The sequence below is a fragment of the Mus musculus genome, chromosome 16, assembly GCF_000001635.26.
Source record: "Mus musculus strain C57BL/6J chromosome 16, GRCm38.p6 C57BL/6J".
Lineage (NCBI taxonomy): Eukaryota > Metazoa > Chordata > Mammalia > Rodentia > Muridae > Mus > Mus musculus.
Window position 1 is genome coordinate 48,441,247 of NC_000082.6, and position 14,164 is coordinate 48,455,410.

At 40.8% G+C, this 14,164-nt stretch overlaps 1 protein-coding gene across 1 annotated transcript in view; it reads left to right on the forward strand.

The window, feature by feature from the left end:
• Morc1 (microrchidia 1) overlaps positions 1-14,164 on the forward strand; it is a 199,669-nt gene that overhangs the window by 10,010 nt on the left and 175,495 nt on the right. Inside the window, exons 3-7 of the mRNA NM_010816.1 lie at positions 1,159-1,193; positions 5,067-5,135; positions 8,056-8,146; positions 8,754-8,862; positions 11,186-11,345. Coding sequence (NP_034946.1) covers positions 1,159-1,193; positions 5,067-5,135; positions 8,056-8,146; positions 8,754-8,862; positions 11,186-11,345 — 464 coding nt within the window. The remainder of the gene's footprint in view (positions 1-1,158; positions 1,194-5,066; positions 5,136-8,055; positions 8,147-8,753; positions 8,863-11,185; positions 11,346-14,164) is intronic.

The following is a 14,164-nucleotide window of genomic DNA, read 5'->3' on the forward strand; positions in this document are numbered from 1 at the left end:
AGCCTTACGGTATTTTTAGCTATAGGGTAAAGCAGGACTCCCCACCAGGCTGGCTGACTGAGTGCTGGATGCGGTATATTAGGTGTAGTACTCACTCTCCCCCTCTGACTCTTGCATCTGCACTGAGCTGATGCAGCCCCACCTGTCCCTCAGACTCTCTTTTTCTTTAGCACATAGCTTTGGCCATCAGCTGAGAACTTGTTCCCCATTGTCAGCATGGCTGCTCTTTCACCTGATATGGAAGCCAGGATTTGGCATTAGAGTTTTTTACTTTTACAAATCCTGAAATACAAGAAATAGATATGAATTTACAAAGCTGAGAAAATAAGGAAGAAGAAGAAAAAAAAAAAAGAACCAAAACACTCACTGTTAATCTCATCTCATACAGTAGCAGTCAGAATATTTTTCTGTGGAAGGCCAGAAAATAAATAAATTTGTCTCTGAAGGCTGTCCAGCATCTGCTGAAATAATTCAGTTCTGCTGTTGAAGGGCTAAGAAATCCATACTCAGTACTTGAATGAACAAGTGTGATTGGGTTCTAATAAAACTTTATTTATAGAAACAGTTGATGAGCAAGACTCCATGGGCCATAGTTCACCTTTATAGGAAAAACTTTTATTGACATTTTGAGGGGCCGGTAAAGCATTTTCCTAGCATGAATGGAGCCTGAACCCTCATCTCCACCATTTCAAAGAAACACATTTCATTTGAACATGTATATAACATATGCCTTTAAAAATATGGTCATATGGCACAAATGACATAGTAATTTCCCTTTTCTTTTCAGGTTTTCAACTGGAATATGTCATGAAAAGTCATCCTATGGCTTTTTATTATTCTCTGGGAAGTTTTAAAATATAAATACTGTATTTATGTTCACTTGAACCTTTTCTTTATAACTACCACGAAATTCCATATGCAGTCTTTTAAATGTACTAAGTTTTAGCTTTTGTAATATTTGTAAATTACGGGTGATGACAGTTCTTTGTATATAAATGTACAATGAACCATCTTAGAAATTTACCTTAAGTGATTTATGATTTCTGTATTGATGTCTGACAATAGGTTACACCTCACATAAGCTATGGAGATTAATGTTATTTTTAAGACACATTTTTTTTTTTCTGTGAATCAATGTTATATCTGTATTGTTTCCAGAGATGCCGGGGCTGTAAGACTCGATGTGTTTTCAGGTGAGCACACATTTTCTTTTCTTGTTTTTTTTTTTTTTTTCTTCTAAGAAAAAGCCTGTAGCTACTTTGGTTTTATTTTCTTTCATCAAATCACACCACATTCTGCAGCTTTTTATTGTAATCTAAGTGCTTTGTGAACACCGTGACCCTGTGGGGAGCCAGACTGAGAAATACATACTCTGAGGGTCAAATCACTCACTTGCTGGAGGGTCTGTGTACAGAATGATGTCTTCTGGAGTTTCCTGAAAACCTCTGAGTGATTTGGGGCCATGAATTTATTTGCCATAAAAAGCAGTTTTATTTTTAAAAATCACATTAACGTAATAGTTATTCATAATTAAGCATACATCATTTCTGATTTATTGAAGTCTTAAAAATGCTTAAGTGACTATGTGGTGCAGATAATTGTCTAACTGCTACAAAGCACAAGCCAAGTGTGTTTTCTTTATTGACTTCATTTGTGGTTCCTCAGTGTCTTGTGTGCTTATTATTTAGTCTTGGTAGATTGTGATGCTAACGACCTTAGTTTCTGAGATGAAGTTAATGCTGCCTTGCTGCACCAACACAGCCTTCCTTCCGTTAGTTTCTGGTCCCACAAGAGGGGATATTGTCCATGATGCGATTCCGTCTCTGAGAAAAATGCATCTCATCACGTCTCATGTCTGAACTTGTTGCAACGAGTGCTTAGTGTTCATGAGATATGTAGACGTTGAAATCCCAAGACATGGGACACAGTAAGTGGTACTCTCTTTGTTCGTCCTGTTCACATCATGAAAAGTCTGAGAAACGAATGGACAAGTGAATCTCTGTCGCTGAGACATAAGATTAGGTCGGGGTGTTGTGCCGGCTGGTTTTGTGTGTCAACTTGACACAAGCTGGAGTTATCACAGAGAAAGGAGCTTCCTCCCTTGAGGATATGCCTCCATGAGATCTAGATGTAAGGCATTTTGAGAGAGCTCCTTGTGGGTGGTGCCATCTCTGGGCTGGTAGTCTTGGGTTCTATAAGAGAGCAGGCTGAGCAAGCCAGGGGAAGCAAGCCAGTAAGGAACATCCCTCCATGGCCTCTGCATCAGCTCCTGCTTCCTGACCTGCTTGAGTTCCAGTTCTGACTTCCCTTGGTGATGAACAGCAGCATGGAAGTGTAAGCTGAATAAACCCTTTCCTCCTCAACTGCTTCTTGTTCATGATGTTTTTGCAGGAATAGAAACCCTAACTAAGACAGTTTGTTATGTGGCTTGGATTTTTTTTTTTTTTCTTGAGAGCAGTGGGAAGTCAGGACAGGATTTTAGCAGTAGGGGTGACATGAACTGCTGACCAAAATCAGGCTGCACATTGTGATTAGGGGAGGAAGAAATTAGGGAGCTGTTGCTACCATCCGGAAAATCCAGATCGTCTGAGTGAAGTCAACACAGCAGAATAGAGTGGCCTAATCCCAGAGGCAGGGAGAAGCAGAGGACACTGAGGGTGCATAACCTGGTAGAGGAGGGGGCAAAAGGCTTGATAGCCATGATGTCTTGACTTGGCCAAAGCCCAGGGCAAATAAGAAACACTAGAGAAAGAAGTAGTCTTGTGGAAGTGATGGTGGTGTTGGCTTAGGGAAATACATAGTTAGCAGGAGATAGAAATCTGAGCCCCCAGCCTTCTAAAGAAAAATTTATTCTATTGTTTTTCAGTTATGCATGTATATATTCCTCTGTGTGTGTGGCTTTGTGCATGTGAGAGAAGGTGCCTGAAGTATCCAGAAATGAATGTTGGATTCCTCTAGAGCTGGAGTTATAGTCAACCGTGAGCCGCCTGCTGTGTGTGTGGGACCCAGATGTGGGCCCTCTGCAAGAACAGCCTGTGGTGTAAAGCACTGAGGCATCTCTCTAGCCCCAGACTGATTGCTTTAGGGAACTGTCATAAGGCTGTCTCCATGGGCATAACAGGGATGCCCAGATTTTTGAGGTCACATCTGCTTAACCCTAAGACCCCAATTTGCATATGAATATATGTCTTTAGTGTATCTGTCTTGGGGATTTTGGTCTTTTAAAGCTGTTTTGGAAGAAATATATTTTGTGTCTGCTTGCTTCTTCTATACTTTGTTGTTTGTTTGTTTAAATCTTCAAATTTAGCTTTGGCTACTGTATATTGCTGCTGAGGCTAAGCAACATCCTGAGCCAGGTGTATCTTAGTTCTAGATGACAAAAAATAATGAGGAATGGCTCTTAGCATGAGTACAAAATCAAATTACTATGAATGCCCTCAAATTAGTTTTATGGTTTGAATGTGGTTTGTCCTCTGAAAGTTCCTCTTAGACACTTTGGCCTCTCTGGATGATGGGACTTTGACGGGCAAGCCAAGTGGAGATGATCAGAGCATTGGGGATCTTGTCCTTGAAAGAGATTAATGTTAGCCAGGTATGGTGGCGCACGCCGTTAATCCCAGCACTCAGGGGGCAGAGGCAGTCAGATTTCTGAGTTCGAGGCCAGCCTGGTCTACAGAGTGAGTTCCAGGACAGCCAGGGCTACACAGAGAAACCCTGTCTCAAGGAAAAAAAAAAAAAAAAGAAAGAAAGAGATTAATGTTGTTCTAACACAGAGTTTATGATGAAATTTGACTCTTGGCTTTTGGTTTCCTTACTTGCTAGGTCTCACTCTGTCACATGCTTTCTCATTCAGCCTTCCTTCCCACTGGCATTTGGTATACCATGAAGCCCTTACAGAGCTGAGCAGAAAATGGCACCCTGCTCTTAGACCTGCAGCATCATGAGATAAATAAGTGTTTTCCTCCTCACAAATTATCCAGCCTCAAGTATTTTATTCTAATAACAAAACTGGGTAAATACAACTAGGTGCATCTTTTAGATATTTATTCTTTGGCGGTCTTGAGCATTATCTCAATTTTAAATGTGAATTAAGTGTGAATTCTAATTGAACTTTGAACACATAGGTTGATTTAAATGTGCTAAAAAGCAAAAGAAAGGATGTCAATGATTGTGGGGGACTATCAATGATAATGATGATCGGGTATGGAAGGAGGAAATATGTGGGGTGCAGATGTGTTCTCTGCTTGTGATATTTTCACACATACACCAAAATTAGCCAAATTATATACTCTAAGCATGTGTATGTATTATGCATATGTTATTCATCGGTTGCACTATTATCAAAAAATGAAGTGTGTCATTTTTCATAGCCAGCTGTTGAAATTCTTTTCAGAGCTGCTTTCCAGACTTGGCACTAAAGTTTGTTTTATTAGTTTTAGTTACACCTCTAACACCTTAAATGGGAGATTAGATTATGTAATTTAATGGCATCTCTTCATCATCAAAATTGACTTCAAATGACTTCCCCCTTTTCCGAAATCAAAAGCATCATTAAGAAGCAAATATTTGCTGCTACAGAGAAACACTCACCAGAGGCTCTCAGAGGAATTAGCTACTTAGAAAGGAGCCTGATGAAGTTAATAAGACCGGCCCTGATCTGTTGTAGAACTACTGTGTTGTGGGAAGGGCATAAGGGACGGTCAGGTTGAAAGAGAGACCCTGGAGCTTACCTCACACAGTTACCTTTTTCCCCTCTCCCAGGGGAAAGTTACCTGAAGTTGAAAGGGCCAAGCCAGGTCCTGAGCAGGGCCCATCCTCCTGGATGCATACGTTGCTCACCTGCAGATACTGCATGTTAATTTAAATCTGTTTTGCTGTGTGATTGTTTTCCTCCTGCAGTTTCTTAGGAAGTTATAGCCAAGATTTCATTCAGAGCCCATCTCTATTCTGTACCTGGAGCTCCAGGCCTGCCGTGGAGGAGAACAAATAATTACGGGAGCAGCATGATTTTTCTGACGAACAAATTAAGCCCAATATTTATTAGGAATAACTGCTTTCTCTTACAGTGGATAATGAAACACTGCAGGGAGGATTCATGTTGTGTTTCCTGGATGATGGATGTGGCATGAGCCCTGGTAAGTTAATTATCTAGCTACCTAACTGGCTATGGAAGGATGCCGTCTGCAGACCCAGAAAATAAAAATAAATTGAACTATCTATTCCAAACAGAGATATGGAGCAATTAGGGCAAATAGATTGCAGACAAACTCGTTTTGAAAAAGATTTTTCTTTTTAGGTTTAAATATTCTAGCTGGTAAACTAAATCCATTTTAACCACCTAAACCAAGACACAAAATGACTATACCTTCTATAGTCAGGTCACATGAAAGACAAATCAGACTGATTGTAATACAAAAGCACCTAGGAAGGAACAGATTACAAATAGTAACTGAACAGACTCCGAGCTCTTTTTCTTGCTCATCTTTTACCTCTCCGATGCAGGAGCCCTGAGGCAATTTCCAATGCCTTTAGGCTATTATTAATTTTCTGCATAACCTTGAGAGAGAGGTTGTTTCTCCTTGTTTTTAACAGTTTCTGGGTCTTTTTCCTCCTCTTCTTCAAAGGCTTAGTTTCTTTTACTGAATGTTCCCATCATAGCAAATACATCCACGATATATTTTAGGATTTATCTTGTCTATTTAAGGGTAATCCCTGAGTCAGCACATCATGGGTCCACAGTGCAGACTCCAGGCAACTGAAATGATGTTTCCTCTGATCTGGGCTGTGTGTTCTTTTGGATCTAATCTGGACTTCTTAGGATGCTTTATGTATCTTAAGATAGGGTTCTGACTGCTCTGCTTAAAGAATGTCAGAGGAGTCCAAGCAGATTGGTCAGGCACACACATAAGAAAAGGGTGGCCATCTCAATGGACTGAGAACAAGGAAAGCAGTTAACTTCCTTTAGCTTTGATGCCACCTCGTGATCCCAATAGCCATTGGGAAAGTTTAAAAAAATGTACTACTATCCCACGAAGTGCTTGTTTATACTTTGTTTAGATAGTTTTTCCTGGTCTCTTTTGATTAAAGTGGTGGGTTTTTTTTTTTTTTCTCAGTGTTTCAGTAGGAAGTGGTAGAGGGAAGCCACAGTGAAGAATGTCTCTAATTACATGTAGCCTGAGTTACAAGTTTATTTTCCTGAGTTTTTGTTTGTTTGTTTTGAGGCAGGCTTTCTTGATTAATGATTGATGTGTGCATGCCCAGACCATTGGGAGTCCTGCCTCCCATAGGCATGTGGGCCTGGATGCTCTGAGAATGCAAGATGAGCAAGCTAGTAGAAAGCACTTCCCCAAGGCCTCTGCTCCAGCTCCTGTCTCCAGATTCCTGATTTAGTTCCTGTCCTCATTTTCTCTGATGATGGACTGGTGTGGAAGTGTGAGCAACATAAACCCCCACCCTCACCACACCCACCAAGTTGCTTTGGGTCATGGTGTTTTATCACAGCAATAGAAACCCTAGCTAAGACAGTTGGAAATCAAGAATTTATCTTGGATGACATTTGTCTGTTGTCTAAACTAAGCATCTTGACCCATAGATGATGGCTGTACCAATTTCCAGGATGCTTTGGTCCTTCATTCTTTCATAGTCTTCCATATCAAAGGCATCTATCTGCTCAATGTTCCGTGACTTTATCTTGGGCTTCTTGTTGTTGTTTATTCTTTTGAGACCGTTTCATTATGTAGTCCTGACAGACCTGGAACTCACTATTTAGACCAAGCTCTGTATGTTTAAAGTTAGCACAAACCAACACAGTAGGTGCTCAGTTCAAATACTGTGCCGTGAAAATATTGTTCCCTGTGGTCAGGGCTTTGATGTCAATGATATTTCACTTTACCAATGAAAACCCTCAGAGAATGCCCATGGCTTCAGAATAGGATTCAGAGCCACTCCCTCACGGTCAGCATTTCCTAGTCTTACACTCAGCTCCATCCAGTTCTTGGGTCTTCTCTTAGAGTACTTGCTTTCTTGCTTATAGCTCTCCAGCCATAGCCAATGGGACCCTCCCCACTCCACTCCGGGGCTGACCTTCTTCAATGCCACTCCCCAGTCATTCCATCCTAAGGACACACCTCTGTGCTTCTCTGTCACATCCCTTGTTTCCCTCACTTAATCCTCTAGGACATGATCTTGTATTTCTTTCTCTTTTTCCTTCCACTGTGCTAATACAGATTTTAATATCTTCCTGTAAGTGTGTTGTAAATGTGAAGTAGAAATGCATATGAGGCATATAACCTTCCTCATACATAGGAAACTGAATAAGTGCTGGCTAACATTGTCACGGACTTACTCCTGTATGAAAACATGTGACCAAATGTTTTTAGCTTTAGACTAACAGGGTGTTAGTGGCTTTTAAATATCTTGCACCATGTGATGCTGAACTATGGCATGTCTGTACCCAGACGGACACAGGACTCAGCATCCACTTGGCAGGCCAATAGGGAGAACATTCATTGTCAGAAGATCACACAGTCTGAGTTCCCAGGATCTTGAATGCTTTAGAGAGACGAGAACAACAACTCTACAAGTCTGGAAACAAATCTCCTTCCTCCCTAGGCAGCAGCATCGAAATCTCTCTGTCCTTAGTGTTACATGAACCAGAACCAGGACCAACACCATGAGATAGTTACTAGCTAGCAGGCAACTGCAACATTTACATTAACACTTATACTCAAGGCCACGTGTGAAGCAGTTCAGGATATATCAGCTCATTTGTCTTCTTTGTCTTTGTCGCTATGGTGGTGGTAGCCCTTCTCTTTTAGAAACGAGGAAGCCGAGGCTCACAGTTCTAAACTGTCACATGGTTATGTCTGTCTGACCTCCAGGACTTCACCTTGAGGATCTTAGTGATTCTGGGTCATGACACCAGTCCTTGTGGACTGTCCCAAAGGCTATGGTCTTATCTTAGGGTCCTGACGCATGGACAGAATTCTGACACCTGAACTCAGTGCTGACATCAGACTTTTCCTAACTACCTTAAGAAATCGTTGTCGATTACAGATGAAGCTTCAGACGTAATTTACTTTGGAACATCCAAGAAACGCTTGTCGACCTTGAAGTTCATCGGGCAATATGGTAACGGGCTTAAGAGGTGAGAATTGTTTTTCCTTAAGTTATCCATTATTTGCGCATACTGAAAACATTATGCAAGCAAAATTTTCTTTCTAACAACCTGGCACCTTAAACTCAGTGGCTGAGTTTTAGGGACCATCAAAACTCACTTTGGAATCTTTATACCCATAACTGACGCAGCTCTTTGCAACATGAAAAAGCTTTTCGTGTAGAACAAGGTGAGTCTTTCACAGGCACCCAGAAGCGGTCCAGTGTCACTGGGTCTTTACATCTGCTTGCTTCTCAAAGCATATTTGAGCATCGGTGTGGTATCCACAGCTTTCTTTAGTTTGTTTCAATGTAAGTGACACGTGTGTGGTTCCATCCAGGGCCCAGTAATTATTCTTTTGTGCCTTGGCTGGAACTTCTCTCAGGCAGCTGTATCTCAAGCAAGAGTGTCAAGCCGGATCTGCTAAAGTTCGTATGTTCTCCTCTGAGAAGTAAAGGAATATTCGTGCACCCCTGGGGATGAGTCCAGCAGCTGGGTTATGGAAAAGAACAACCTGTTATAGTCAACAAAATCATGCCCCGGCTACTTCTCTATTACTGTCTGTATGTAAACCACTGTGCTCCCATTTTTAATATAGCGGCTCCATGAGAATCGGCAAAGACTGTATTCTTTTCACAAAGAAGGAAGAGACCATGACCTGTCTGTTCTTCTCTCAGACTTTCTGTGAAAAAGAAGGTCTCACTGAGGTAAGAGATGGGGCTTTCTTTTTATTACCATGGCAACAGTGCAGTTTTCATTTACCCTCTCAGGAGGTGAAGGAGGCTGTAACTCCTTGCAGATTATGACTTAGAAATTTGGGCATATGTTTGAGGAATGGACAGAAGGTGTCTGTATGCACTGGGGTCACCAGAGGCCTTTCTGGAGAACTTAATTTTGTTCTCCTTGTGCCCGAATTTCCTAGAATAAGAAGCTGTCTCTGGCACAGTAATATTTCTTGGAGAAGCCTCCAGAGACCTTTCTGCCGTTTTGTGACACACACAGTTTATCAGTTCTTAAATAAATAAACCATTGGGTTCCGAGATTTAGAGCACATCTATAAAGAAACTGAATGCAAAATAGATTTAAATTGCTAATTCTAGTGGCCACATTTTCAACTCTTAGCTGATCTTCAGACAGTGTGTTAATTTACACTGTTTGAGTTCTGTTATGAATGTCAATTGTAATCCAACATACCATATGCATATTACAAATACTATCTGCTTAGCAATGGTTAGATTCTGTGGATGGAAAAAAAAAACACAGCTAAAGACTCTGTCTCTAATCAAATGTTTTCATTCAGTGTCATCACAAGATAAGTCAGACACACAGAAATTGGTTAAATAATAAAACTGGAGGGTTGTGGGCAAAAAAATGCTGCTCAATGAGCATGTGTGGCTGTTCTTCCCAAAATGTCAAAAAGCAGCAATATGGAGGGAGAGATTAGAGGGCCTTGGGTAGCCAGTGAGGGTTTTATGGAGACAGTATGACTTGTATCTGAGCAAGCTGCTCTGTGAAGATGGGTGTGGGATTTGAACAGTGTGGCAGTTCGAGCCTGCTGCAGGGGTTGGGTCTGGACCACAGCAACAGCCTTTCATCAAAGAGGACCTTAAACACACATACACACACATACACACTCTCATGTGTATTTCTGTGTTCAGGCTGTGAAGAGTGACATCACGTCACCTTAGAGTACATCACCAGTGATTCCATGTTTGTTTTCCTTTTATGCACTTTTTGTCTTATCTAGAATAAACAATTATTTGGCATTGTGTGTGCTTACTGTGGTCACTGGTAATGTGCTTAGTTTTCCAGGTTTGTATCCGTTGGTTCACCCCAGTCTCACACTGCAGTCAGATCCACCTTTCCCAGTAAACTCTGCTAGTGAGCCCTTCCCTCCCTGTGGCTCATGTCTCTGCCTCCTAAGGAGTTGGCATTCAGCTGCCTTCATTCTATGTGTCAACCTCTCCCTACCTCTCTGATTCTAAATCTCATGTGTGTGTGTGTGTGTGTGTGTGTGTGTGTGTGTCTGTGTGTCTGTGTGTCTGTGTGTCTGTGTTCTTCCATTTTGGTGTAACACACTGTATACTTGATTCCTGAGCCAGAGAGCACGTCAGACTCTCTATGCACAAACATCTTAACCTACCTTTACCTCAGCTTAATTTTAAAAAAAAATTACTTTGACAAGTTTTATTAAGTTACCAGGGTTGGCCTTGAACTTGTGACTCCTCTACCTCTACCTTAGTAGAGGGCTTACAGGCATGTACCATCAAGACAAATTTACACTCAAGGTTTTAACAATTTTCTCTTGAGATTTTTGTCTTCTTGAAATCTAATGGCTCTGTTTCTACAGGTTTTTTTTAAACCTTGTTTCTATTTATCATAGCAGAAGCTTTTAAAAAGACTTTTTATTTATTCTTTAAGAGTTTTCCACAATATATTTTGATCATATCCATTTGCCTCACCTTAAACTCTCCCAGATTCTCTGCTCCCTCCCGGCCTACCCACCTTCATGTTCTCTGTCATATCAGAGAGGTTTTATGCCTATCAATCCCCAGTACTTCAAAGGTTAACTTACTGAAAGCACTGAGATTGTGGGCGGGGATTGGCAGCTGGAGTGCTGTAGTCTAACCAGCTGTTTTCTTGTGGGAATTGTTTATTTTTTTTTCCACCCTGTGTGTCATTCCCAGGGGTTGAGCTCAAGGCTTGGTGGCAAATATTTTTCCCCACTGAGCCACCTTGGCAGCTCTAATAATGGAAATTAAACAAACAAACAAACAAAAAAAACAACCCTGAGTAAACACACAGACACACAGACAGACACACACACACACAGACACACAGACACACACACACCGACACACATACACACACACATACACACATGTCTGTCTCCTAAATCTAGGCTTCAGGAGGAAGATTACTTTTAACTTAGTGTTTTGTAATTTGGAAGAAGAATGGAATAAATTGGAATAAAACAAAGGAATGTTAGTGTGTGTATATTTCATAATATGTTGTGTTTTTTAACACTAGGTTGTAGTTCCAATACCTTCATGGCTAACGAGAACCAGAGAGAGTATCACAGATGACCCGCAGAAGTTCTTCACAGAATTGTCCATCATTTTCAAGTACTCCCCATTTAAGACCGAAGCTGAATTGATGCAGCAGTTTGATATGATCTACGGGAGATGTGGTAAGGTTATCAGAAGCAACATTTTTGACCTGAGCATTTCTTTTCATACTTTTTAGCATCAGTGACCTCAGGTGCAGTATCGCATGAGGGCAGCCGTTCACTTTATCCGTGTGAGTGTTACCTTGAAAGAATCCAGATAGGACTTATTGTAAGTTCTTGACACCCGGAGAAAGGTTCAGACTTGAGCTTCTGAATGAGCGGAGGGTGACAAAGGCTGTGCCCACAGGGACCCTCGGTCCTGACCCTCATAGCAGAGTTAGCTGTCCATTGCATCATCCGAGTTCATGTGATGCTATTTTGCTAATAGAGTTAGCAATAGAGAATCTGAGAGTGCATTCCCATCTTGGGGAGGGGGAGTAAGCAAGCCTTTATCTACACTCTTCTCCCCGGCTGACAGATCTTTTATTCTTTTCCTTCAGCTGCCTTCATTTCCTTTGCTTTCTCTCTTGATGTCTAGACTGCATTAGTTACTGGAGATTTCCTTGTGTCGGTCTTTCTCTAGACATTCCCTATTTTCACTTCTGGAAAGATAAAAAGATGTCTACTTTAGAGGAAGCCACATGTGCTCTGCCTGCTCTTAGCGATGTTTTGGCTAATATAATATTTGTAGAAAGATTTTGATAATTTTATTTACAACTTGATCTGCTTTATCATTAAGATACCTTCTGTAACCCATGGCATCATTTTTTTTCCCCAAAAGTATTCTACTTCTTCTGTCATTGAGAAAAAATGGTGGTGATTAAATTAGTATTTACATATTATATAAATACTATAATCTTACTGTTTTAGGTTAGACTGTGGAGTAATGGTTTTCATGATATCTTCAGATGTGGCCTCACAGTTTCTTCTCATCCTTACCCTGTCGTGGCCTCCTCTGTGCTCCAGCTGGTCGCTTTCAATCCCTGAGTTACTCCCACATCTGCTTCCTATCATTACACTCCACTCCACTCTCTGCCCTTAATAGCTGTTCCTCCCCTGTCATAATTTTCTTTTTTCATCTTACCCCTTCACATACATAAATAATTGTATATACACACGTATATGTAGTGCTAAGTTGAGGACCTTCAGATAAGGGAAAACAAGGACTTTACATCTTAATGATCATTTAGTCTCTCAGAGGACTTCTTGTTTTGTTTTTGTTTTTGTTTTTGTTTTTGTTTTTGTTTTTGTTTTTGTTTTTGTTTTTCGAGACAGGGTTTCTCTGTGTAGCCCTGGCCGTCCTGGAACTCACTTTGTAGACCAGGCTGGCCTCGAACTCAGAAATTTGCCTGCCTCTGCCTCCCAAAAGCTGGGATTAAAGGCATGCGCCACCACTGCCCAGCTCTCAGAGGACTTCTAATTGTGAAGCACTCACATAAATATTAGTAAAATGTTTATTTTTGCTTATTTTATTATGCTTATGAATTCTATTGGATAGATTAGGAAAGTGAGGGTTTTGTTAGTTTTATGTGTGTATATATGGTTTTAAAATCATTTTACTCCTCCATTACTATCTCGTGTCCTCTTTTTACTGCTCTGCACTCCTTTCTTCTCAACTAGTCTCTGCCTACTTTTATGTCTTTGGAGTGGAGCTCTTAAGGTCACACCACTGTTCAGTGGTTAATCCAGAATTTAGAAACAGGCATTTTGACTATAAACTTCTCATTCTTCTCCCCTATGCTGTTCTCCCCACCAAGAGAAGTGTAATTCATTTCCCTTTTTAATTTCATTGAAACTCACATTTGTGCTCATATTGTGCTCAAACAGTTTTGTGAACAGTTTGGTCACTTTTGGTTAATGATGCCTTGGAGCAGGAGTCACAAGACATAGCCAAAGGCCAAGTTTGACACTTTGTGTTTGTTTGTTTATCCTTTATTTTATTAAAAAAACAAATATAAGAATATTAAAAAAAACATTGTATTGAAGTTAAACAAGACAAGCCATCAAAAAATAAAAGAGCCCCAAGAAATGGGACAAGAATTAGAAACCCACTTGTTTTTACCAGAAGTCCCATAAAAGTACTAAACAGAAAGCTATAGTATATATGATGTGGAGGACCTGGTACAGACCCATATAGACCTCAGTCTCTGAGTTCATATGAGCTTTGTTCAGTTGTTTTAAAGAGCTTTGTTCTCCTGATGTCCTGTCTCCCCAACTCTTTCTGCCTCCTTTTCTGTGGTGTTCCCTGAGCTACGAGGGGAGGCCTTTGATAGAGACATCTCCTTTAGAGCTATGTGTTTCAAGGTGTGTAATGGCTTCCTGTGGGTCTCTCCATTTGTTCCCATCTGCTGCAGGAGGAAGCCCTCTGATGATGGATTAGGTACCAATCTATGAATATAGAAGGATATCATTCCTTTTTTTAAATCAGTATTATTTGGTTTTACCTTAGGTCCCTGGGCTATCTAGTCTCTGTTTCTTGGTCACAAAAGCAGTGTTAGGTATGAATTCAATATCATAGAGTGGGCTATAGTCAAATCAGATATCAGTTGGTTACTCCACAGGTTTGTGCTGTGGTTGCGCTAGCCTTATTTTTTCAGGCAGGACTGATTGTAGAGCATAAGTTTTATGGTTGGGCTGGTGTTTTTTCTACTTTTCTCTTTTAGTAGTCCACAGAATACCTTTTTGTGTCATAGACACCAGAACATTGGGGTGAAGGTTCTATGTAGGCACCAACTCAACCTCTCCATGTTCAGTGAGTTGTGTGCGTGTTGTCTTCAGCAGTGGGGCCTTGCTGTCAGTTTATAGAAAACAACTTATTGTCTTGGCAACAGCCTGGCTTGTATGGGGATTTCTGTGCAATCACTTTGCCCAGCAACCCCACTGGATAAAACCCAGTCCCA